Source organism: Aquila chrysaetos, chromosome 1 (assembly GCF_900496995.4).
Source record: "Aquila chrysaetos chrysaetos chromosome 1, bAquChr1.4, whole genome shotgun sequence".
Taxonomy (NCBI): domain Eukaryota; kingdom Metazoa; phylum Chordata; class Aves; order Accipitriformes; family Accipitridae; genus Aquila; species Aquila chrysaetos.
Genome location: NC_044004.1, coordinates 83,344,569 through 83,371,352, shown reverse-complemented (window position 1 = coordinate 83,371,352; position 26,784 = coordinate 83,344,569). Strand labels below are relative to the sequence as shown.

General features: G+C 46.2%; 1 protein-coding gene across 12 annotated transcripts in view; it reads right to left on the bottom strand.

Annotated features, from left to right (window-relative positions):
* SLC4A4 (solute carrier family 4 member 4) overlaps positions 1–26,784 on the bottom strand; it is a 237,912-nt gene that overhangs the window by 149,025 nt on the left and 62,103 nt on the right. For 4 of the 12 annotated variants that reach the window (XM_030014861.2, XM_030014774.2, XM_030015103.2 and 1 more), the window contains exons 1-2: positions 16,072–16,145; positions 15,541–16,026 (exon numbers count right to left, since the gene is read on the bottom strand). In XM_030014861.2, coding sequence (XP_029870721.1) covers positions 15,541–15,718 — 178 coding nt within the window. In that variant the 5' untranslated portion in view covers positions 15,719–16,026; positions 16,072–16,145. Of the gene's footprint in view, positions 1–15,540; positions 16,027–16,071; positions 16,154–19,647; positions 19,670–26,784 lie in introns of those variants that run through there. The other 8 variants (XM_030014602.2, XM_030014687.2, XM_030015510.2 and 5 more) reach the window with 5 other exon arrangements.

Below are 26,784 nucleotides of genomic sequence, written 5' to 3'. Positions count from 1 at the left end.
GAGTTATTTGTTATATGGAAATTGTAATAGAAAGCAGAGGCGTATAAAGACATTCCCTTCTCGCTCGCAGACACGACTGTGCGACAGCGCCCGTGACGGCCCTGAAACGGATCCCATCATCGTTCTGGTGGCTAGAGTGCTACAGCAAGTTCAAGTTTATGTACTGGTGGTAACTATGCGGAAGGCCATACTAAATAAATAAAACAGTTAGACAGATAAAGATTTATAGTGTCTGTGATATCAAGATATAAACTAACAGCGACAAAGGGCTAGTGAAAATCTCTCCGAGTGAAGGTACAGTTACTTTTTAGGCAGTATTACCTAGGCTGAGATATTAAAAGTTCACCACTACATGCTCATCTCCTGCTGCTGCCGGGCGCCAACAGCTGTACAACTGTCCGGTACCGTACCAGACACTGATAACTCTCCATCTCAGGGAGCAGGACAAAAAAAGAAACAGAAATCCGGCGTCAAGCAAGGTCCAAAGTCAGGCAGCCCAACAGGGACAGAAGAAAAGGGACCCGTACCTGCTGCCTCCAGCCCAGGGTGCCAGCACCGCGATCTCTGAGCGACGGGCTCACGCCACCGAGGGAACGGCGAGAGCTGGAGGCATCTGCAGCAAGACCTTGCAGATCAACACCTGCAGGTATGATTTACCTCTGCTGCCACAGAGGAAACCAGGAAAGCTGTTCCAGCAACTGGAAACACCGGCTTTACCATGGCAGATGCCATAAACGCTTCATAGGGACAGAGAAGGGGAAACCTTACCCAAGCACGAGCAGGAGCTGTAGGGTAGGGGTGGCCCCAGGACAGAGAGGGCAGCGGGAGCTCTTCCCGAGGGATTCTTAGAGCCAAGATTGCATAAGGATGGGGCGATTCCGGTATCTGTCTTAAAACAACGTCCTCCTTTGAATCACTAATTCTGTGGTCAGCTTGATAATAGAAACACATCATAGTAAGCCTGTAGTCTTAATACTTTAATATGCTGCCAACAGAACTGGACAATCTCTTTAATCTTTTGACCACGTGTGCACAGTACAGATTTTGGTAACACGAAGCTAAGTTGTATATACGCAGGCAAACAACTGCATTACTTAGCTGCTTTTCCCTATTCTGCAAGGGAGAGACTTTCTTCATGTTGCTTTTTGTCTCCCCCCTCCACTCCCCATCCCGCCTCCCAGCCCGTTCAGGGAGGCCAAGCAAGACATTTTCCTTTTCTGCGTACTTGAAGTGCTTGGCATCTCTTTATATTGTTGCGAATGCTGAGATAAACTTCTAGGCTCCCTTCCCAAAGCGCCTGGAAGGAAACAATTGACACATACTCTCAATGCACTGGGTTTCTGAGACATTTCCTACTCACCGGGGTAACAGAGCCTTTCCCATGAGAACCATTGACTACAAATGGTAATGCCTGATAAATTTAACGTGACACACATGCACTGCGCTATTACCCTACGGCTTGGCGGAGGGTGGGAAGCACAGAGCCGAGTGCTAAACTCCTCCTGGTAATCCAGGTCCCGCTCAGCCCTAATTTTCTCTTGTACACCCGACACGGGCCAATTGCCAGTTTCCTCCCGTGGCCCCTACTGCATTCACCGCCTTTTCTGGGGGCTGTTCCCATCGCCCTCGCTGCTCTCCCCCAGGAAAATGATCAGCCTCCGTGGGCACCTCGTTAAACTTTGGAGCTGTTTTGGTCGACCAGAGGCACGTATTTCACAACACCAAAATCCCATAGGTAAGATGCGCAGCAAGACCTGCAGGTCAAAGTGGCACCTTTTCTATTCTGAAGGACAGCGGTGGGTCATGGCTTCCTTGAACTTACACCTGCTGTAGGTAAAACTTTTGAAGTTAGCTTCTTGTGCCTGAGGAGAAACTTTACTGTGCACCAAATTCAGAGCAAAATCGTTTCATCTGATTATTAATAGAGCAAGAAGTAGTCATCATCAGAGAGGTATTTTTCCCCCGGAAAAATTTTGGTTGAAACCACATCTTTTACTTTATTAAGAGCTATTAAAGAATAGCAGCTCATGATTCAGACTCCAGATTTAGAGTTTGGGCACAGGAGACTCCCTGAGTCAGTTTTACCGGTGAAAACCCACTCATGTATTACCAGATTTAAGTTCTGTAAAATGCAGCATTCCCTCCCTGCCTGCAAGAATATCTGTTCATCTCTTCTCGCCATCCTGGCCGAGCACGGTCGTCTTGACGTCCTGGGAACGAAACTATGCGAATCTCACGCCGTGCACACCACAGCAGCTCATACGCCGACTCTGACAGCACGTGCAGAAGAACGCAGCTCCAGGCACCCTGCCTCAACGAGTCAGGCCCCCAAGCCCTACCGCCTCCGTGCAATGCCACGCTATTTCTTTTCCGAATTATTCCATTTAAGGAAATGTGGGGGTTAAAGAAACGTAAACGTAGGAGGAAAAAAAGCGTACCGAAAAATAAAAGCAGTAAGAAATCTGCAGGCTTGAAGTTGTCTGACATGGTAAAGCTTCAGCTACCTGTTAGTTCCACGTATGTGTTTAGGTAGCCAAATGCGTGCGTTAGCATGGCCTGATCACCTCCTACCTATACAATCCCGGTCTCCTTTAAGGCGCTTGCTCCCCATCGCCGGCTGAAGTTTGCAGAAAGCTTCACAAGGTTTTCTCGGTAGGAAAAGCCAGGACCTGCATCAAAGACACCAGGTTCCTATACCTCTGTCCCCGTAATTCTGCCTAGGTGTTTTTGCAGTCGCTGTGGCACAGGGCTGGAATCAAACCTGAACTGCCTGTCAGCGAGGATCATTTCTGTCCAAGGAAGAAAGGACGGCAGTTGTTTAGGGACCGAGGGGCAGGGTGTACGTGCAACGCACGCACTAAGAGGCTGCCCCGTCCGCTGCCAAGCGAGGGGGAGCACGGCTGGGAAAGAACCAGGACAAGCCTGGCATCGTCAGCCGAGGGTCTGGTTAAATGTACGTGGCGAAGAGACCTTGGGAGCTACCTCCAGGAGAGGTGTGCTGGGAGCAGGGGAACTACCCGCTCTCTGTGCAATCATTTCAGCCCCAAAATTGCACGTCCCCAGGCCTGTGAAGCACCAGCCATCCATATTGTTCGAAACACGAGGATCTATCTGTGCTACAACACAGGCGGCAAGTGACAAAAAACCTCTATATAGAGAGAAATTCATAGTGTTGCTTCCCAAACTAGTTCTGAAACCACATTTGCCTTAAAGAGCGTTATCACTTCCTACCACATCCTTGGTAAGAAACCAGTTCCTCCCAGAAGAATCACACAGAATAGATCTGATGTGTGATGCACCTATGGAGGGTTGTAAAGCTCAGGTTTCTCATGAAGTTTGAATTGAGGTGATTCTGGGGAGCTTCATCCTGCAACAACAGTCTTTCCAGAAAGCCTTTTGTACTGTATATTTCAACTCATACATGTAATAGATTATCAGTGACCATAGTAGTAATCCAAATGTAGGGTACTACCAGAAAACCTGTGTTACAGGGAATGCAAACTGGAATCATAGCCTTAGCATGAGGAAAAGAAAAAAAAAAAAAAGAAAAAAAGAAAAAAAAAAGGTAAATCAGCAGATACAATTAGATTATCTAAGTGTGATGATACGTTTCGTGCCTGAGGTCTCTGCATTAACCTGGACACTGAGCTGAGTCTACAGCTTTCTGCAATCTTAGTGCATGACCAAGTGCAGGCTTCAAGCCTGACACTGTGTAAGACTGAAATTCTTTTACCATTCCAGATATATACAGCCAAACAGACAAGCTGAAAGAGATTACTTTATTTATGATGCTCTCCATTTTTAAGCACTAACTCTTTTAAGGAAATGGTGACAGTGCAACAGCTTTTCCTTAGCAAAAACAAAACTTGGTCATTTGGAGAAAGGAGCCGAAAGTTACAGGATCAAGGGATAAAGTCTGCCTGGTGCATAATATCTAAGAAGGAATCCCTTCCACATGACCAGGGTCGTTGAGACTTAGAGCCGGTCAGACTAGCCCATGAAGAATCTCAGACTGGCACCTTAGAAGGAAATAAGATCAAAACCTAACATTAAAAATTTATAAAGCAATGAAAACGAGCGGAGTATTAGCAGTTTTCACCTGGCCCTTGTTTTAACTTTCAGGGCTCCTTTCCGAAGAACTGGGAGAGTCGCATTAAAACCCATCAGGCTTGGACAGGCTCATGTGGTTACAACTGACGTGTCTACACAGCCAACCTCTTCTCCGCAAGCTCTGGCCACTCGCACCTCCTGCACTGGGCAGCCCTGTGTACCCGGGCTCTCAGAGAAGACAGGGACAGATATTTTGGGCCACCCGAACGAAGGGCTTTGCTCACGATTCCCCTGCCATTTAACTTTGGGGCATGGCTGGCCTATAAGAAGACCCAGGCAGGTAAAGTTGTGCCCTCCTCTGCCCGTTTCCCCAGCCTAGCTATCAGTCTCATACCTGGACGGACTTGAAGCACGGCATACCCCCAGGGCGGGGAAGCTTTACGTATTGATGTGGCTTCTGACACATCCCGGGAGCCTATGGCTTTCACTCTTTACCACTAATGAGCTGCTAACGTTATGAAAACTTGCTCCATCGCCATGTCTAACGTGTAGGAATCTGCACGGACCGCAGCCCCGAAGTCACACGAGACGGGCAGGGGATGCAGCCCGCCACGGGCTTCGTCAGCAGAAGACGGCACGGCACACCTTTTGCGGCCGAGAAGAAGGTGTCGGCGTACCGCCAAGCACACGGCGAGACGTGGCACCAGCCAACGCGCCGCCGGGATTACAGCCGGGCTAGTGCAGCTTTTAGCGGCTGCTTTTCAAGCAAACTTCTCGTTCTGTGGGAGAATCAAAGGAAATACGTGACATAAAAAGCCAATGGCCCAGAAGGACAAATAAATCACAGGGATGATCCATTTTAAAGGCGAGATACTAAAAGTAGCACTAAGCAAGTCCCAAACTAAGCCCTGCTTAGTTTCAAATCAGCTCAAGAAATAAGAACAAAAGGCCACGCCGTCACGTGCCAAGCGCCCTTTAACTCTACCTGATTTTAAAAGGGTTACAGGTGGCAAACACCTTCCGGGACTGGTGCTAGCAGCGGAGCAGGCGCAGACCCTCCGTCCCGACCAATTCCACCTTCCAGCGTACGGCTGTGTCCCTGCACAGCCAGGCAGGCGCGGGACGGGGGACACAGCCTGCGCGACACCCCGCTTCGGAGAACTGTTTGCACCGGTGGAACAGAAACGACTCTCCCGTTCCCTCCTACGCGGTCATCGTATTTCACCTGAAAATTTCCCAGGAGTGATCTGAAAGAGCATTAATTTCCACCCAGATGAAAACACAGGCCACAAAAACAACAGGCAAATGGGAACATTTCCAACGATACATAAGGAAGGTGTAAATTCTGGGTAGGAGAACAGACATGGAACTTCACAAGTCCTGGCAGTGAACATGGCTGGTTCATGCATTACAAACAAGGAGCACCATGATTTCCCCTAGCACTGTGTGAGAGCTAAGTACTATTCCCATTAATGCATCTGAACACAGACACTGAAACTCAAAAGAAAACAAAACAAAACCACAACCAATCCTCTAGACGGGCTCACCCCTCCGTCCCCACAGGGTTTTCAGAACGTCCTGATATTCAAGTGACTGATTTTCCAGGCGAGTAAAAACTTACTGATCAGGGAAACAGCAGCAGAAGTCACTGAGCACTTCGTTGATATCTGGGTGAAATCTAAACAAGCTAACATACCAGTTGGAGATAAATCAGATCCAAATCCCTCCTGTTCCCCACAGCAAAATAGCCCTGTCGAGCAGCAGAACCACAGGAAAGATGCATTTCCCTCCAAAGAGAGGTCAGCCCGCAAAACTGGACCATACTCGGCTCCTAGTGTCACAGGAACGATTTTATTAGCGCAGAAACATGCACATATGTCTTACAGTGGTGACGCCTGGGCACAAAATTACGTCTCTGCGAGACGTTCCCCTGAAGGGAACCCAAGGTGTTTTGAGGGACTGAGCGCAGACTGCCACAGGACCAGCAGCACCCGCGGGTGGATGCCTGGAGTGGGACAAAGGATGCCCGGTAAGAGACTGGCTGGGAGAAGCAGAAGAAATCATGGCTGTATGGAAAAGACCGGAGTAAAGCAGCACAAGTCTGAAACCAGGTGGCTGAAGAAAACTGCAAATCCGGAAGGCCCGCGGGCATAAAGGCCTTTAAAACAATAGTAGTATGCAATAAACTAATTCTTCTGTGGTATGTGGCAGTTGGCCAAAGAAAAGGGTCACTGTGAATCCATCAGGTGATGGGACCAAATACTTGTAAAAGGACAACCATAAGGTTGAGTAGGAGGTTCACAACCTAATAAAAGCCATCAGAACAGCCTGCAATGAGAGAGATGCAGTAAAGGGCAAAAAAGAAGACAGGGGCTCCGAAAGAGACAAAACCCAAGCTACTATGCAGCTGACAGACGACATAGGAAGGGACAATAGATTAGAAACAACAGGGCTCTCCTCAATTCTGCCAGCTCTGAGAAAAGAGCCCCAAATTCATGGCTAAGGTGAAGTATTCAAGAGAGGACCCAGCATCAGCAATGAAGATGCAGTTACTTAACTGAGCAGGGAACTTGTCCAAAGATCGTTTTACATATTTGTATTACTGCTCTTCACATTTTAATGTGCAGTCCTTCATTAAAATCACTACAAGGGGCAGGGAACTGAGCTGCGTAGCGGAAGACAGCATGTAAATCAGAGAAATTTTTTTCCTTCTTTTATAATATCAGGCTTCTAGAACTTCAATATCTACAAAAGGTCAGTTTTATCTTTACATAAAGTGACCTCTGCAGTCTTTAAAAAGTTGCCACGTAACAACGCTATAGTTAGGCAGAAGGAAAGTCTTCCTAGCCATCTGTCTAAAGCTTGCACTTCTCAATTTCAAACGTACGCTCGCTTGCTACCCATCGATGACCCAGACTTGAACTGCCAGATTCCTAACAAGATTCAGAGGCTGCTCCCGTGAAGCATGTTTAAAAGGTGAGTTAGCACTGTGCCCTGAAGAACGGGACGGCTCTAAAAGACAGAGCTCACATAAAGTCAAGTCAAGAATATCTAAACAGGAAAAGAAAATGAAAAAATGAAAAAATGAAATGAGGTCTTCATTTGATTTCTTGAAATTCCTACAAGCCCTGTTTTTTTAGAAGGAGCAGACCAAGTCAGTCACCAAAAACCACACTAGGAATTGCTGGGAAAGGATCAGAATATGAAGCCCAGAAGACACACGTTGATGACAGTTATCAGGTACTGCTCTGCAACAGGAAAACATACAGAAGTTGGCAATGAATTAATGGGTGGACATTGTTTAGACAGAATAACAAACGTGTTTGGGGTATTCTCACCGAGCTTTATATAAGCCATTGCGAAACTCTTACCCACAACCCCATAAGCTGCTTTTCTTTCTCTCTTCTTTGGAGCTGTGAGAGGTTACAGAAGCCACCAAACCTGTCCTGCTGTGATCTGATCTAATCTGGCCAGTATTGCTTGGATTCCAGGGAAAGAAAAGGAAGACTTAAAAACCCACGGCTCTGGGGAACAGGGCAGAGGAGGGGAGCCGTGCTGGACTGTTTGATTTAAGTTTTAGGCCAAGCTGCTCTGAAGCATGCTACCTCTGGATTTTCTGGCGTGTGCCTCAAGCACTGGCCACGGTTCCTTTAAAATTATGTCCGCTTCCAAAATGCTCCAAATGACCACCCAAAATAGTCCACCTTGGCTGAAAATCTTGGCCTCGTTTTCTGTATTTCCATCTCATTAATTACCAAGGCTGACTAAATGAATACCAAGCTGTACTTGGCACTATTAAGTTCACAGATGCAGGTAGGTTTTAGACCACCCTCCAATATAAGTAAGAGCTGTGGTATAATGATTAAGGCATCCAAGCGCTGCCCCCATTTCAGAGAAAGAACCTCAAACCGCTTTCTGGGTACCAGAGGTTGGCTGCTGCTTTACCACTCGCGCACAAGCAACAGCGAGGCACGTCGCTGAAGTCTGCACGCCGAACTCTGAAGCAAACACCGTGGTCTTTTTAGAGCCTGAACTCCTAATCACCGTCAATGACTGCATGGAGTAGCACGTTGTCAAAAGCCTGAAGAACAAACAGCAAAGGCTGGGCACAGGTTAGCAACAAATACAAGATATAGCAAAAGCTGGGCACAGGTGAGCAACAAAAACAAGATATACAACTGCAACCTGCCAGGCAGAGATCTACCCAAACCACCATCCTGTTTCCTTGGGTTTGCAAAGCGCCAGCCAGCTCATACCAAGTCCTCAAAACTGCCCCGCTCTGCACTACCGCATCACGAGACGGAAAAACAGCCCCGCTGCGAGCGAACCTTGACTCCAAGGCTGCAGGTATAATTAAACATACAGAGGCTGCAGTGTGTTTTATGAAAGGCAGACTGCGGCTGGAGCCGGGGTTACTAGAAGGCCGAGCTGCTGCCAGCAAGGCATTGCAAAGGAATGCAAATAACATGGTGCTTGCCGGCGGGAGCCCCGTTCGCACAAAGGCCTCCCGACACCTCTCCAGCAGCACAATGCTTCCTTCGAAGAAGCGCCTGAGCTTCCCATGCCCCTTCTCAGCCTCTTTTTACTGCTGGAGAAGTTCTCCCGGCATTGTGCAACCAGACAGGAACATCACGCAAAGAAAAGGAAGGGGGAGACCTTCGCGAAGGCCGAGACGATGACCGAACTAGCGTACAGACCGCACTTATCCTAGCAAGCTATAGAAACAACCCTAGCATCAGTTTCCAGATTACGCCCAGCTCCACTAGTTCTGGGCGCGCAGAGAGGGAAGGACACTCCTGAGCTCCCTAGCTACACAAAGGCTGTGACTGTTTGACGTGGCCAAGCTTGAAGGAACCCAACGCTGACATGGGTTCAGGTATCTTCCACTTTCTGCCTCAATATCTTTCCCTGTTTGCCAAGTGGGTTCTGTCGTTTACCTTCGCTACTTCTCTGTGCCTTGATTTATGGCATGGAGTACGCCTCTTGAAGACCTGTCAAATCAGTGAACGGGCAAAACCCACGACAGAGTTTGCTAAATACAGCCAAACAGAGCAAACACTGGCATTATACATTTTACAGCTGCGACTGGGCCTCCCCAATATATTCTGCGTTACCTTTTAATTTTAAATATCCCAGAAAAATTCAGGAAGAGTAATCAGCACACCTGGGCCACACATCTGAAGACCGAGCAAAGACTGTATCGGTTCTTCAATATCCATCCTGAACTGTCATATCCAGTATTATTGTACCTTAGAAAAGGGCTGTTGGGCAGAGGAAGGTGGGAGAAGACAGTCAAACAAGCCTGGACTTGAATCCTAACTGAAATGACCCAGGAGAGGACCAATCCATCACGCAACCAGCAGGTGCACAGCTATACACCAGCCTGCACGCATGCTGGTGCTGAGCAGTGCCTAAAGAAACTGAAGGACGAAAGAAGAGAGTGCTTAAAAAGTGACCTTTGTAGAGTCGTTATCATGAGCACACGGAGACAGGAGAAGCCCATGCCCCTGGACTGGACTACTGTGCACTGTCCAAGTGCCTGCCTTTTGGTAAGGACCAGCAGCTTCAGGACGGCTCCAATAACTGAAAACATTCACTCAGAGAAGTTGCTCCCATCAAAGGCTGTAAGGTGCCAAGTGAGGGCCATCTTTCTAACTAGCATGGCCCTCAGCAAAATTAGTTTCACCGCCAGGTCAGAGAGGTGATGATTGTTTCTAAACCCATCAGAGGTGGAAAAAAGCCAGTCACTGTCAAAATGGCATGGAAACACCTTCCTTCACTGCCACGTACCTTACGCTCATAGCATGTGTCGGTGCAAAACTTATCATCGCTTAAAAGAAAACACAACCTTTCCTTCGCAACGGGCAAACCACATCATATATTGACTCAGCTGTTCTTATAACATCTTCTCGATTTCTCCTGCGTGCACAGCCAACTTATCACTACCTTACGTAAAGTCAGTTTATCACCATCCGAACTCGGATTGCAGTTTTTCTCACAGAGCGTGGAGTAGGCGGGCATCGACACCTTCTCACACAAGCCCAGCAACTTTAAAGCTCACGCTGATTCCTGACAACAGATGACAGACGTCGGCAATGACCAGAACCATATCCCATGCAATGACGGGGAACACAGACACCTGCTGGAAATTGCCAATAGTAAGCACACTCATAGATTTACTAGCATCAAGCTAACAAATGACTGAAAAGGGGTATTATCTTAATGACAAAAATTTCTGAACAAACCACTTCGTGAGGGATTCGTATTTCACAGACCTCACAGCATTTGTACTACTGACTTAATTAACACACACACAGAAAAACCGCTCCCAACTCTTCCATAGGGATTTACCATATTACCAAAAAGTCTGCAGGGAAGTCATAGCACTAGATCTTTTCATTTATGACAAGCCAGTTAACAGCACATTTCAGTATCCTGCAAAGCATCGTGGAGAATTAAAGCTGGAGGGAAGCTCATCTGCAATCTTTCATCCAGATACTTCAAAGCTGAGAAGATCCAAACCACCTGTCTTGGTTTTACTAGCTGCGCGGGGCAGCGTTTAGGTCACGATCTGTGCCTGCCATTCCCAAGCTGTGCCAGCTGCTGTACACAAAGAGAGCAAAAAGGCAGTGCCCGAGTCCTCATTGTTTTGCTTTTTTTGCACGAGCAAAGCCTGAATCAGTTTTACCAAAGCAAAATATAGCCTGCTCTATCTCTGCGTATAAATTGAAGGTACCACAGAATATTAATGAAGTACATTCTGTGCTGAGATTTTATCTGATTAATTTTTTAACCATATTTATTTCAGAAGCCATTAAAAACTCTAACTGATATGAAACAGGTGTTCTGGTTATTTCTGAAAATGGAGGTCTGCCTACAGTCAGTGATCAAAAAACTGAAGGTGGGGATGAGAGAAGAAAAAGAAAACAAAGTAAATGGGTAAATACAGCTCATTTCTCCTACCTTCTGCCTGCTGTTAATAAAGGTAAAGATTTTCACAGTTATCTTTGCCCTTTCAACCTCTCTCCTCATTGATCCAACCATCAAGTAATAATCTTAGGCTTATGGCATCACAAGGCTTTCTACCAGCAAAGTGCAATGACACAACAGGGTCGAGAATAGAAAGCAAGGAGGAGGAAAGTGTGGGGAGCAATCAGCTGAAATGGAAAAAGTAGTTACGGAAGGTTGTTATAAAATCCCTGGTTTAGGCTCTCTATATAGTAAATCCCATAACGATAACGGGATCCATGAAAAAGTTCCCACTGTAGCAGCATCTTTTCCTGAATTCTCTCCTACAACAGCGGTATCTAAGCAATACTCCCGAGACCTTGACTTTGCAAGGCATTTGAAACGGGGGACGAAACACCTGACACGAGTGCTGGTCCCCGTCTCCTAATACACGCAGCCAGAGCGCTCCTCCGGTCTTCCAGCAACAGAGCTGTCAGATCTGAAATCAAGCATCCTCCGCCCCACCGTGAAGTCAGGGCGGCAGCAAGCCCACGGGAAGTTACGCTTAACGAGCCAAGAATACCTTATCTCAAAGGATAAGGTGGAGCTTTACTTTTCCCCTCTTGCAAAATCGGTTATTAAGTAATCTGTTTATGTCACACATACCGGCACTCCTAACAGTGGCATTACAGCAATATGTCATTACCTTCAAGGAAAGGAACGTGCAGTGCTCTAAATGAATGGGAATGGTTTTCTCGCACAGGAGGTTCAGCTTAGGGCAGTGCCTCTTCCTGATTTCCCCCCAAGAAAGCCTACATTTTTGCACTTGCTTTCCTTCCACACTCTGAACCGGACCCAGGATCCCTTGTCTCGCCCAAGTCACATTTCTGGGCACTTATGCGCAACATCAGTGACAGCCAGCAAAGCAGCTCCTCAAAACTAACACGTACGGAATTAATCAATTGAGCCCTCTCACTGATAAAGACAGTAGGGGGTGAGCTGGAATGGAATAATTTTCGAATTTCAACAGCTGATATCACTAATAAAATAGCAACACATTCCAGTGTAGGACCACCGGACCGAGGTGCCATCTTAGAGAAGCATTAAACAATCTCTGGAACCAGGCCAAAGGGACATACTTTTGCCAGGTATGTATGGTTTCTATTAACATTACATTTACTCAGCAAGGGCATGACCTACAATTGCCCCAAGCTGAAAATGTCTCAACATCCGACTGACCAGAAATGCCTGTTTTTCCCCCTCCTTAAAAAGTAAAGTCCTTCCCTCTCCCCCACACCACTACATAATCAAATTAGTGAGTGAGATGGTAATTCAGAGCTGCTATCTCCATCTCACAGACATAATATGAGGTCAACAGCTACCGATAAAATGACACCAGGCTGTTTCTCTCCTCTTGCAAAGAACATGCAAAAGAGGGATGCTCAAAATGACAATTTTAAAATTCTGTTTCATCTCTTTGAAATCAAACCCACTCACAAGCAACAAAAGCAGCCTGCTTTCTAAGCACCTTATAAAGTTTTGCAGTAGGGTTTTCCCGTCCTCTCCTGCAAACTCCTGCAGCTGGGGAATCCCCAAGTCCCACTGCCCTAACACTACACTATCAGCTCTCTTCTGATAAAGGTTACAATTCCCCTTTCCCTAGCAGAGGGGAAAGAAAATGGTCTCTCCTCTCTGCCCAGGGCTTTTTTTTTTTCTTTTTTTCCTACAAATTTAGTGAAATTAAGAGTAGCTTTAAAGAGCCTTCCCGAGAAATTTGATCAATATTGACTGCTAGGTGCAAAAAATTATTGTGAGAGGAATGGAGAGAAGAGGCAAGAGAGGCAAACAACTTCATATGTACGTTGTTTCCTCACTAAAGTAGGCTAAAAATAAAAATTATCAGAAAAATACACCTGGAGGTAACAATTCTGCTCGCTGTTACCTTCTTCTACAGGGAATGCAAGCACTGTAAGCCTTTTAGAAAAGCAAGTTATAACCATACCATGAAAGCGTCTGGAGTAATGGAGAGCACTTCAGAGCTAACACCTTCAGGTCTCCAGACGAACGCTCTCCTCCTTGAAACCACTCCACCTGCAGTGCAGAAATCTAGCAGCAAGACTTAAAAGCATCTGCACCAAGGGTCAGCCAAAGGTCTTCAACCTGACATTTTAGCCCTTCCATTGGATCTTAAACTGAAAGAGTGTAGATTTAGATTGGATATAAGGAAGAAATTCTTTACCGTGAGGGTGAGGAGGCATGGAGGTTGCCCAGAGGTGTTGTGGATGCCCCATGCCTCGAAGTGTTCAAGGTCAGCTTGGATGGGGCTTTGAGCAACCTGGTCTAGCGGAAGACATCCCTGCCCACAGCAGAGGAGATGGACTAGACGGTCTTTAAAAGGTCCCTTCCAACCCCAAACCGTTCTGTGAGTCTACAGTTCATTCTATACACGCAGACTATGACTGCACGCAGGGTGCAGGTGTGCGTAACAGACACACACACACCCATTAAATGTACTTATATACAGGACGCCCATATGTGTAGAGAGTTAGACGTAGCTGAGGACATGCACAGAATCATAGAACGGTTTAGGTTGGAAATCTTCCCCTCTAAGGCAAATAAGATCTCTTCCAAGTGCCAAAGCCTTTAATGATTACTTGCGCTGTGGCAACGCCCCAAATTCGCCAGGTACGCTATGAATTCAAGGCTGTCCCACTCCAGAAGAGTGGAGCGAGTGGACGAGCAGCAACTCACCGACCGAATCGTACACGCACCATACGTGCACGGTGACGCTGACAGATGCTCCCGCGTCAGCGCTGGCCCCGCCACAGACGGCGGCTCCTTTTGTGATTTAGCTAGGTCATTCGCAGAAGCCTGGCAAGAACCGAGGCGCTGCCTTTAGCACGAACAAGGGAATTAGCTGGTCACACAGCTCCGAGTCTCTCCGCAGGCTCAGACAAGCAGCTACAGTTCTCCGAGGCCTGTCGTCTGCTATCGGAAATATTCGTTTCACCTCCTCTTCTCCTTACCCCGGCAAGATGAACAGCAACCGGTCTGTTAGCCCAACTAAATCAAACGAGGCTATCTACATTGAAACAGAGAGATAAACGCACCACATGTACAAATATTACTTAATAGCGTTCACCACAACCTTTTTCACAGCACCTGCAGACAGTGAAAAGGACACTCCCGCGCCGCTCTTCACAAACAACAATTTGTATTATATTCCTGGCGTGTCACGCATGGGCAAGACGCACCACAACAGCATGTGGCAACATTTAAGATACTAAAATGTAAGAGATGTTCTCCCTCTCTCTCCTCTGAAATGTTTCTGCTGTGCCAAAGTGTCAATTATTCTACAAGTAAAAGGCTAATACAAAACACCTGTCATTCTGACCCTGCAGACGGCAAATGGCCTAATTAAACCCAACGTGATGATTTATAGCTACTGAGCACAGGTTACTTCATACAAGAGAGAAAAAAACCACAGGCTTTCTCATGGAAATGTCTGGTTTGATTTGCTGGAAGTGTTCTAATTTATCTTTTTGGAGATTATTTTCTTTCATACTGCTTGATCCTTTACCGTCTGTTACCGGTGACAATGACGTGGCTGTAACGCTGCACCTTTCAAAACATTTTAAACCGAAAAGCCACAGGCATTTGTTTGCAAATAGAGAAATTAGAATAAAATTACATACCTAAGTCAAGAGGGGAAGGATAGCACCGTGAGGTGAAATGCTGGCCTCCTTTCCCTTCTAGGTAGAGTCCGTACCCTATCGTCCTTCCCTCCTTCTCCCCCACTAGTTTATCAAGCACACAGTCAACTGATCCTCATAAAACAAGAAAAAGAGAATCTGCTGCAAATAATTCATTCCTATCAGACTAATAATTGTCTACAAACAACCTTGAACTAAACTCCTTTAAATTCCTTTTGCCTTTGGGATTTCACAACATTTTTAGTTAGAGAGAAAACTAAAGCACTTTCAAAGGAGTCTACTCTTTTCCTAAAAAGTGAGGAAACTGTTTGCTCTGTTAAAAAGTTCCTCTTCAAGGGAAAAACCTTCTCCTTACGCCTCCTAAAGCATAATGCCCACTTGCCGCCTTACGTCCACCCCCTTGGTACAAATTCTGCTGGTTTTTCCAGTTTGCTTCTCCATCTGCAACACCTGCCACCGTATTCCAGCCCTTCCAGGTGCAGTGGTGATATGCAAACGTTGCCAAAACTATATTCATAGAGGAAAGAAAAACACATAGCTCCGATATTTCACAGCCACTATACAAGACACAGCAAAGATGATTTTGTGGGCAGTGGAAATGTGTGCAAGCAGCATATAACAAAACATTCCCTCCTGAACTGAAAAAGAGGGTTTCTTTAAAAAGTCAGTTTCACCCCGATCAAGCTTACCAGTGTTTCAGTCAATTTTAGGATTAATTACTCAACAAAACAAAGGCACCTTTTTTCTCTGCTATCCGACTGTGCCGATTTTACATACAAATACAAATTGTGAAGGCACCCTTTCTCCCCAGCAGCCCAAGATTTCTTACCTTCCACTTCTTCTTCATCACATACATGTTTAAGGAAGGAAGCCCCTCTATCCAGTACTGCCTCGTCCTCCATCCTATAGTAATAGAAAAGAAAAAAGGAATGCTCAGACTTCTCCTGGAGCGAGCTATTTGAACCAGCCCAGGTCCTGGGCAGGTTAACTTGCAAGCTGTTGTTCATGTTCCTGTGGGCACTTCTGCTCTCCTTCCAGTGCCTGCTGTTCCTTCATAGAGCTCCTTTCAAACGGCGTTTGGTTTAAGCTGGCCTCACGTAGCTCGAATTCTAACCTTGAGAGGGCATCAGTGGTGACAGGTGTGAGAAAGGTAATCCCGGCTAGAAGTCTGTGGGGTTTTTTCCTGTTTCTTGTTTCTTTTTTTTTTTTTTTTCCTCCTCCTTTTTTCCTTTTTTTCTAAAAAGGACGTCTAGACACACAGGCAAGTTTGGGACTGTCTACACAATAGCCAAGAGTTTGTGGAATTCCAGTTTCCCTTTAAAGTTCTTCTAAAAGACCTCGGCTGCAGAACCACGTACACAGGCAAGCACGCATACTACACGCAGACATCGACACGCGTTCGAATGCACAGTGGGAGACCAGCCTTCAGGCAGCCTCTTAATACCAGCAAAGCACACTTGTCTGCTGGGAGGCAAGCTTTGTGTCACATGTTGGCCTTACAGAAATCTGACATACGAGGATTATCCCGAGACCGAGCTACAGTAAGTCAGACCATCACGGCAGTCATTTATGTGTGTCACCCATTCATTCATCCATTTGGGGACGGGTTTTAGTAGTCGCCTTCTCTCCCCTCCTGTTTTCTCTCCACCTCTTCTATGCTTCTCTGTATAGAAGAGACTCCTAATTCTGCGCCCCTGCCACAAAATTCCCCCTGTGGTGCTGCCCAGAACTCGGGCTGCTGTATTTCACCCACAAAATAAGACCCTGCACGCTTTCCAAGGGTTCACCTGCAAATTCGCTTTTGACAGGTAAATACAAAAATGATAAGATAACAAAGAAAAAAATTCTAGCTGTATTAAAGAATCTCCTCTCATATTGCTTGGAGGCTAAGCACACATTTGCTGCCCTGTGGAAGTTTTCTATCTTAATACAACTGGAGACTGAGCTGGTAACCTGTTTTCCTACCAATGGCAAGAAAGAGGCGTACGTGGGTAATGATCAAAAAACAACACCTTTTCCTTATATTCCCTAGATGGAATAGGGACAAACTCGGTACAGAAAGGGACAAAGCCTTCACAACTTCTTCACATCCATATCATTTCCACTTGTGATCCCGCAAGATCCTCCAAGTGCAGTAGCAGCAAACAGTTTTTTAAGGGCACGTTCAAACTCCGGAGAGTATAAAAACTAAACGGATGAATACCAAGAAATCAGAACGAGTGAGGGTATCTACCTTGCATGTCGACGCCTACCTGAACAAAACAAACAAATTCAGCCACAAAAGAAAGTACCAGAGCCCTCATTTTCTGGCTGCTGTGCTACTACTTTCATTCTCCCATCTTTGCCAAGTTTTCCTCCACCTCAAGCACCTTTACTAGCACGCCGTTGGCCTCATCCTTGGCTCTTAGTCCACAGCTCAGCTCCCACGAACGAGTCTCAAATACATCACAGATAAAAAAGAACAAAGCAAAACAGGTCAGATTCAAACCCACTAACTAAGCATATGGAAATACACATTTTGCATTTGGATTATGGGATGGCAGCAAATAATACAGCACCATCCCCAGAAACGAACAGGAGCATCAGCTCCTAAGTTTAGGTCCAATTCAGACGTTTGAAACGAGGCCCACCTCCCCTTCACACAGGCTCTTTCTGCCCGCAAGGTCTACTAGAGACCCAGAAGCCGAAGGACTTGAAGAACAAACTTCTCTGACTTGAGAAAGGTACCATTCCACAAGCAGCTGCTGCCCTGCGTGAAGGGGTAGGACATGCTTCTTCCCAATAAAACACACAAAGCCAGCACTCAGGCACGCACACAGAAGCCTTCCCTGAAAGCTCCGGTTCTTCATTAAATTATTCAAGACTATTTATGCATCTTTTCTAAGGCAACAAAAAGGAATGTATTTCACGGATGCTTTTGCCCGTTTGCAACGGTTATGAAGGCACACCCCGATGTTTTTATTTTATTTTATTTTTTCCCCCCCAAAGCAGCACAGTAGCTACTTGCTATAAACACAACTGAAAACATCTGGAACAGATGGGACTGGATTTCCAGCCCGAACACAAACCGCACGCACTTTTATTACTCCGTAAAGTCTGTTCTTGCAGTTTCACGCACAACGTGCCCCGGCGTTCACCTCCGTTCCCTGAGCACCGATGCATTTGGGCCCCTCAGCATGTGCATATGTGCGCAACCACAGCTGCGCAGCCCGCAGCCCCTGCTCAAACCCCAGTTTCGAAGGCCAGTTTCCCCATACCGTCTTAGGCAAAGGCAGCTGAGAAGCAACAGTACAGGCACGATGGTGGGAGAGGGAGAAAAGAGGGGAAAGGAAGGGAATAATTTCCACTGCCTGCAAGGAATACAGCGCTGAAAATTCACCGGGTGCCATCCACCTAGTAAAACATCTGCTCAAATTCCCCACCGCAGCAGTGCATCCTCCCAGCGTCACCCTGCCCACTGCTGTGCCCCGCTTGCTGCTGAGCATCCCAGGCAGCACCTCGCCGCGGGCAGCAGGAACGGACCCCCCGCTTCCCCCCCTGCCCTCCCAGTGACGGCACCTTTCCTCCCTTGGATCGCTTTATCACATTTAAACAGCTGCGCTTTCTAGCTGCAGAGGGCTGGAAAACTGCTTACGACACATGGCGAGGCTGATGCTTTCCCCGGAACGCGTGCAGAGCGGATCCGAAGGAGCTGGGGGGTTTAAAGGGCCAGGAATAGAGCTTGGGTCGCCTTGGCACGGCGCCCCGACTCTAATCCGCAGGAGTTTAGTGATTAGACTCCCAAGCGCCACCTCCCTTGACTTGGTCTTTTCTGCCCTTCTCGGATTACCGCAGGATTTCTTCAGGCCAAAATCTAGCAAAAAAAACCCCATCCTTTATGAATTGGCACGGGGGAAATATTTCAGCCCCCCTGGGATTTTTCAAATAACATGAAATGGGAGTTGCAGAAATGAAAAAAGAACAAAAACAAAAAACAACCAACAAACACCACACACGTGAAACAGCAAGAAAATCTCCCCTTGGGTCTTCAGGGGAAAACTGGCAGGGTCCTATCCATGAAGCACTGCAGCAAGAAAAGGTATTTTCACCATCCCATGGAGGAGACACACACACTGGAGAGAAGAAAGGGTGGACGTTTTTCTTAGGGCCTCTGAACAGAAATGTGCCTTAGCTTAAGCCTGGTTTACCAGCTCCTTGTAGTAAGGTAAAAAGCATGGGACATTCAGACACTTTTTATCTAGATCTGCATCCTCGTTACTGCTACAGCAAGGTGTTGGGAACAAACTTAAAAAATTAATTAAAAAATATTGGGTTTCTATTTTCAGGGTCTAGATCTGAGCAAGTCATGTATTCTGACAAAATATACCCAAGTGAAAAAATATGAGCTGCTTGAGTAATTGGCCTCTCTGGGTAGATAATTAGATCGGTACCAAACATTTTTAGAAATGACATTATGTGTCAACAGGATATTAACAAGAGTCACACATAGCCTACCCAACACAGCATGCAACTCAAACCTAAATTTGCAGACCGCTCGCAGATACAGCTCACAGAAATATTCTGCCAGACTACTCAGAAAGAACAAGACCAACTTAATACTAACAGGGATCCCAGGCTTCATAATGGAGAGGAAAGTCAGTATAAAACGGGTGAAAGTGAAGGAAATCAAATAGCACAAAGCAGAAAAGAAGATGAAAAGTCTATTCTCCAGCAAGCAGAGCACACTCTGAGAAATGAGCAAGTATGTTTGCCTCTCTGCTCCAGGTAACTTTTGAGATTTCTGAGCGTTCAGCATTAGCACAGCAAACCTGATTTGGGTTCTAAAGGAAAAGTGCTGTGGCTCAAAACCCAATTGTTGGTGATAGGCTAAAAAAAAAAAAAAATAATAATAATAAAAAAATTACTTAAAACTCCTTGTCTCCTTCCCTTTGCCTACCCTTATCTGACAGTCTCTGCTTTGCCCATCACAGTGTAAATTCGTCCTGCAGGTCTCCTTCTTACAGCACCGAACGCTTGCAACACATCTTCCGAGCAGTCTAAAGCAGCAAGTAACCTCAGCTTTGCTGTGCCCGGTCCTAAGCGAGGCAGAGACCCGTGGCCAGCCCTCCTCTCCCTCCTCTCCCTCCTCCCAGCTGGAGCCCTAGGAGATGGAGTGCTGCCACCGCCCGGCCCCGCCAGTCATCAACGTTGACAGTCATCAACGCCAAGCGCTTTTTATAACTTTGTAATTGATGACGGGAGAAGAGGGGAAACGAGCGTTCGGCGTTAATAAAGCAGAAGGGCTGATGCGGCAGCTCGAGCTGTTGCGTGAGGATGCAACTCGCTGGACCGAAGAAACGCGTTAACGTCGCTGGAGAGCAAGAAAGGAGAGTTATTACTTGCTGATAAGCTTTTACGATTCTGCCCATTTCAAACATCTTTTGCAATCAGGAAGAAACTCCAGCAAACTCTGGAAGGAACAAAGAAAAAGAAAAAAAAAAAAAAAAAAACCCCAACACGGAGCCAGCTCTGTAACTGAAAGAGCATAATGCAGAGCCCGTGTGAAAGTCACATTTATAGAGCAATCCTTTTGCAATAAGCCAGGGCGCAGAGTGTGTCAACGGCTTCAGGGAGGAGAGAGGATTGCGAACATTGGGTCACAGAGCAGCAACGCCTGCCGGCCGAAACAGCAGCCCCGACAGCCCGGCTCCAAAAAGGGGTCACGTCAAACCTGCTAACCGAAACGCGCCTGCCCAGCCACGCAGCGCGACAGCTCTTCCAGGCAGGTGCGCGGAAGCCGCCTGCGTTCGTGGGAAAGGCAAGCGAAATAACATCTCCCCGAGCGTGCAGAATCAGTCACCCTCGTCTGCTTCTCAGAGCCGGCCATCATTTACCTGTCAAGACTTTTTCCCTCAGAAAACTGCTATCCATGAAGTGGAGCAGGAGCGCAACGGTTGGGGATGCTGGAGAAGGAAAGTGACGAACACAAGTAAAGAGCGCACCGGGCATCGCTGGCCGAGCTGTTTGGCAGGTCTCGCAATCCCACATGGACTACACCTGAATCCACACACAAAGGACTCCTACACCTCTGCAATTCCCCCGCTCCGCTGCCAGGAACAAACTCGGAGCGACCCGCGCGCACGTACCCATCGGCTGCGGTTTTGCTGCTGGTAATCGCGACCGGAGCTCGCGACAAGAAACGCGACATGGCTCGTGAGGAACAAGCACGGCCCCGCTCCGCGCTGCTCCCCACGAGGTGCAAGACCCTGCTCGTGACAACCGAGCCGGCGTTCAGAGTCCTTCACCGGACTGAGACGCGTCCTCCACCGCCAATGCTACTTGTGACAAGCAACATCATTCAACCTTCAACGACAGGTGGAACAACGCAACCATCAGCTAGGCTTGGAGGCTCACGGAGATGGGACACACGGGGCCTGGACCTCAGTAGAGAGAAGAGCCACCAAAGGCTTCCCCATCAGTGACAACCGGTGCCTTCACCAAGCCACCCAAGCTAGATGCCAAGCGTGTGTGTACGTGTGCGTGCATCCCACAGATGATGAGTCGATAAGCTAAACGGGCTTCTTCTGTCAACAGGCTGCGGAGAGGCAGAGATAACGTTATTTCTTCTCTCTGCAACCTGTGAAGCGTTCAGATGCTGCGACGATAGCGGCCAAGTAAACAGGAAACTAGGAAGGAGACTTGGTCCCAACTGATGCTCTCACAGCCCATACGCAAATGCTTGAATAAACAGACCTTATATGACCGATTCCTTTTTAGAGGCTAGATGCGTTTTGTTTTTCTCACATACTTGCATATGGGCTCTATCACACAGAAAAACGAGCCTCTGACTATACTCAGCACGGTCTGGTTGATGCACTTTTAGAACACATTGCCAAAATTTATCTTGGATGCATTTCCCATCAGCTCTAAAACAGCATTTATTTACATGCTTTCTCAGCAAAAGGTTGTACTCACCAGGAGCAGAGGAGGACAGCAGCCTCTGCTTTCTGCAGAAAGAACTTGCACTATAATATTTTTTAAATTTATAATATTTTTAAATCCAAACATAAACCCAGCTTCTTTTAAAATAACTCCCGATAATCAACAGGGAACTAATACCCAAGATACTGCTTTGCACAATGCAATCGAGTAGAGCAGATGCAGAAGGACTCATCTCAGCTCTTCACCCTCCTGCAGACTTGCTGTCTGAATGGAGAACACCATTTCCCTCTCCAGAGCAACACCAGCCATCTCCTGTACAGAACCGCGAGACAACTGCAAAAGCTACAAGGCTAAAATCTGCAAATGCAAGCAAGGTGCTAAAGCACCATTTCTTCTGACAATGTAGGACACGTAGGAGAAGGCTGGAACATACACAACCTCGAGGGAGCGTTGACTGTTCATTTGCTTTGGGCTGTGCTTTTCCTTTTTGCAGTACCAACTCCCAATTTTCTAGTCCCAATGAACTGCCAGCACACGTCGGACCACGATACATGCAACACGGTTGCTTATTAATTGCACATGCTGTAGCGAAACAAGGAGGAAGCAAAAAGTAAGAAAACTTTGCAAGTTAATCATCTTATTACCAACTTACAAGCAACAGCACGTTCTGGATTACCCGTCTCTTCAAAGGGCATGTGAAAACTCAAAGGTTCGCTGTCACTTGCTCGTGTCTCTCAAGCATGACAGTGACATAAGCCTTTCATTACCTGACACTGAAGGTCGTTTGTTAAAGGGGCTTTGGAGAAAGAACATGTAGGGTAGAACAGGCAAAACGCCCCTCAACAGCCCACATAAATCCTTGAGGTTACGCTTCCCACCATCCCCTCCCTCGAGGTCCCTTCATGGAAGTCCACCTAGGTCAGAGTTATGACAAGATGGCACGTGCAGGAAAGAAGCCGCCGGCCCAACCCGGAGCGCTTTCGCACAGACTGCAAAAGCCAGGCCAGGCAAGCACAGCTCCTGCGTCGCTGGCATAGCTTTGTAAAGCTGCACACATCCTGCACCCATCAGTATGCTAACATACTCTTTGCATCTATCCTACAAGACTGCTTTTCAGATTGCATGCTATTTCACCTTTTTTTTTTTTTTTAAACCACTCTCAAGCTCAGTATGTTCTTGAGAATAAGTCATTTAAATAGACACATTACACATTCTCTCAGTGGTGCTCTGTCCCTCAGAAACCTCGTTTCTGAGAGGTTGCCTCCCCATCAGCATTTCAGATGTTGTTTTCTGTAGGCAGCCATTTGCCTTTACGCTGCTGCCCATTCATTCGACTCAAGTATTTTCCCTGTCCACTGACAGGGTGGTCTTGTCAGCAGGTTCTGAAGACCTAGGGGAAACCACAAACCAAAGCTACTGGGTGCTTCTGATCAATCAGGCAGCAGCAAGTAGAATACAAACCTCGATATAGGTTATTTGCTTGAAATGTCTCAGTCACATGGATCTCACTCTGGAAAAAGTAGCCCATTTGTTCACTAGCACCGTGCCATGCTATTTAGATTACTCTAAGTGGGCTTAGTATTAATGAGACACTTTTGAAAATGGGGCGGGGGGGGCAGGTATAGGGGGCAGAGACTTCTATTGGGTTTGGTTTTTCATAAATTCCCGATTAAGTCATGTCATTGTTAATGTGAAATGCCTCACTCTACAGAAGTGTTCTCAGGGACTGAAATTAAGTCCCATTATAGGATTTAAATACAAGTCTCAGTTCTTGACTAAATCTTGTTTTCAAAAACTCTTACTGACTGGAACGTCAAGAACCTAAAAGTTTATCTCAACTCACAGGTGAAGCCTGTGACAGCACCTTCCTGAAACCAACTTAAGAATTATTCGAATTTATTTTGACAAAGTGAGTTCTACCATTTGGATTTCAATTTAAATCTCTGACAACTTCAGAAGAACTCTTCAACCTACATACGTTCCAAAAATGAAATAACTACTAGGAAAAATAATCGGGAGTGAATGAAATTGAAGCTTTCTTCTGCACAAACAATCGAGCAACACTATCAAAACACAGGGAAATACAAGGGGGATATTGGCACTGGACCCTAGGGTAGGTGTAGCAGTTGAAGCCATTGTTTTATTATGTTTAGATTGCTTACCATAAAATGACATAACTCTATAAAAACTTGACAAAGTCAGCTGCCTGTTTGTTTTCATTTCCTTCTCTTAAGGGAAACCATGGACCTGTAACTGGAGACATACCAGCAAGGAGAGGTCTACATTTCCTTCAAGCTTAATTTGAAAACTGGAGCTTCTCAGTTAAAGCCCTCTCTCCAACCCGACATGGTGAACGTCTGCAGCAGAGCACCTGGTTCCTGACATCTTCCACATACGTCTGCTATATTTGATGTAGCTAGAGCCAGGAAAGGGTATAGAGACACTCTGAAAGGAATTCAAGATTGCACTTACATAGGAGCTTTATGAGATCAGCCAATCAACGGGAAGAAGTGATTTCGGCCTGCAAATATTATATCTGTTTGAGGCTAACATAAACCAGACATTTTTGTAGCTTAATTTGCTGCAAAGCATGAAATATAAATCACAAAAAAGTTTCCTCTAGAGGCAGAATGCTGTCAGGTTTTAAACCCACAAGCAGTGGTGGATTTTTCCTAAAAATTATTATTTCAAGACAGCCTGCGGGATCTGATTCTTTTTTTTGCCATTTATTACCATGACAATGTCATGTCCTGCAGTATTTTTGTTACAGTTCTACGCCTTACAGGCAACTTCTTAGTTGACCGTGTTTTACACATCCAGTTGGCTATCCCGACAATTTTTTTGTTTTGCATACTAGTGGAAAAAAGAACAGAGTTCAATTTTGGCATGAAAAAGTTCCTAAAATCCCCCACCTGCTTCAAAACATTTGCTTGGGAAAAAAGGCTTAGCAAATTCTTATTAGTAGTTTAAAAAAATGGGAAAGTGGCAGGAGGAGAGAGTGCATTTCAGAAGCAGACTAAACAAGAAGGCTAACGTGAAAAGATGACTTCAAGCCATACAGCGTATGTTTGCCCCACTTAAAGAAAATTAGGCAGCGTACAACAGATTTATAATTTAGCGCATGACTTGAGGCTCAATAAACCTTAGATGAAACTGCTCCAGAGGACTGATTTATGAGAGCATTTTCATGTGCTCTTCAACTAAACCCGTGTCTACTTAAAAACAATCCTGTTTTATTAAGTAGTTGCTCTTTGTTCAAGCCTCATGTAAGAGCTCTTTTCGAGAAATCTGTGCCGAAGTGTATTGTGTCATAAGACTAGGTATCATGGACTAAGAACTGCCTGCAATATTACAAGCATGCATTTCACATCAGCTCAGCACGCAACTTTAAAATGGGTGGAAGACTTGAGAAGTACATAATAGACAGGGGATCTGTATACACCTATATATAAAAATACCCAGATATATAAACCCAGACAAAGAAACAGCAACTGTGGGAAATCCTTCCAGCATCCGCTGAATATTGCCTACAGAGAGCCTCAAAAGGCAAGGTATGGGTAGCTTGGACCCGACACAGCGTTTCCTACCTATAGACAACGATGTTAAAGTGGGCGTCTCAGTCCTGCCAGACTGCCTTTCCAAAGAAAAAGGTTATCTGAAATGGGAGTTCCTCGGTTTAAGTCCATTTCCCACAACAGGCAGTGTGTACAATGTGGGGTGGGGCAGCACACCCAGTGGCACCATTAACCCAGATCTGGTTTTCTCCTGGGAAAACAATCTGGCACTCTCAATCCCGGTTTCCCGGCAAGCCGCTCCTGCCCTCGTCCTCCCATGGGACTGTTTTGGGGGAAAGTCTCTTCTCCGTAACGATAACCCCCAGCACACAAAATACCCCCCAATTAACACAACATGTGTGAGACCAGCTTAGATCTTCATTTCACTTCTGTAATTAGAGTTTGGAGCTTTTCCCTTCCTTCAGGCTTCATGCTTTCGAACGCACAACTCCTAGAGCTGCACATTTTCCTCCCCATCACCTCCCCAAGCATCTCTGAGATGCTGAAGTCATTCTAAAAGCATCACAAAACTCTGGACCACCAACATCAATACCAAGCCTGAGCCAGGCCAGGCCCCAGCCAAGCATGCAGTACAGAACGTATGCTGGCTTTACGCTTTCTGCTGGGAGGAGGACAGACAATACCTGATCCAGCACAAAGCTCGACTGGCAGAGGCAGAAAGCCTGGTTGTATAAAACGTTTTGGACATATCTGAAGCAGCCAAGGGAGCTAATGCACTTTCAGCACTTCACAGAGTGCAGTCACAGCACTTCTGATCCAATTCTCAGCGTTCTGAAGTGATAAGCGGTTTCACGATATGCTGGTTTCAAAAACATAATCCAGCATAAAGGATATTTTTAACATGGATGATTTCAGTAATCTGCTTCAACACTCAACCTCATACACAGTCCATGTGGCACAAATGAGCAGCACAGAATGGCGTGACATGAGCAGGATCTTCCTGAAGCATGCTTATCACCAAAATCCTCATGCGACTACAGTGTGTGCTGTCCAGCTATAGATTGAGACCTGGAGAAAGTACATAACCAAGAACAATGAGTATGTCAAGAGTTTTATTTGATTTCTAAATAGTAGAGACCTTGGGGGCGGGGAGAAGGAACTAAAAAAAAAAACAATCTCTGCAAACTGGTTACTAGATGAAAGTCCCTGTAAGATTATGTAATTTCTACAAATTAGACAAGTCACTCAGAAGTAAGAAGGGATGTGATACCATTTGAGATCACATCAAAAGGAGTGTGATCAGAGCACACAGCTGTGAAACTCATAGAATCATAGAATGGTTTGAGTTGGAAGGGACTTTAAAGATGATCTAGTTCCAACCCCCCTGCCATGGGCAGGGACACCTTCCACTAGACCAGGTTGCTCAAAGCCCCATCCGACCTGGCCTTGAACACTGCCAGGGACAGGGCATCCACAGCCTCTCTGGTCAAACTAAGACAGAAAAGGCAAACTCACCCAATCCAAATGTCAGCGTACACACATAACCCAGGCAGAGGAAAGACAACTTCTCCAAAAATATTAGACAAGGAAGAAAACGAGTGGGCTTTCAGAGACTAGATGGCTCCAAGCTAACCTCA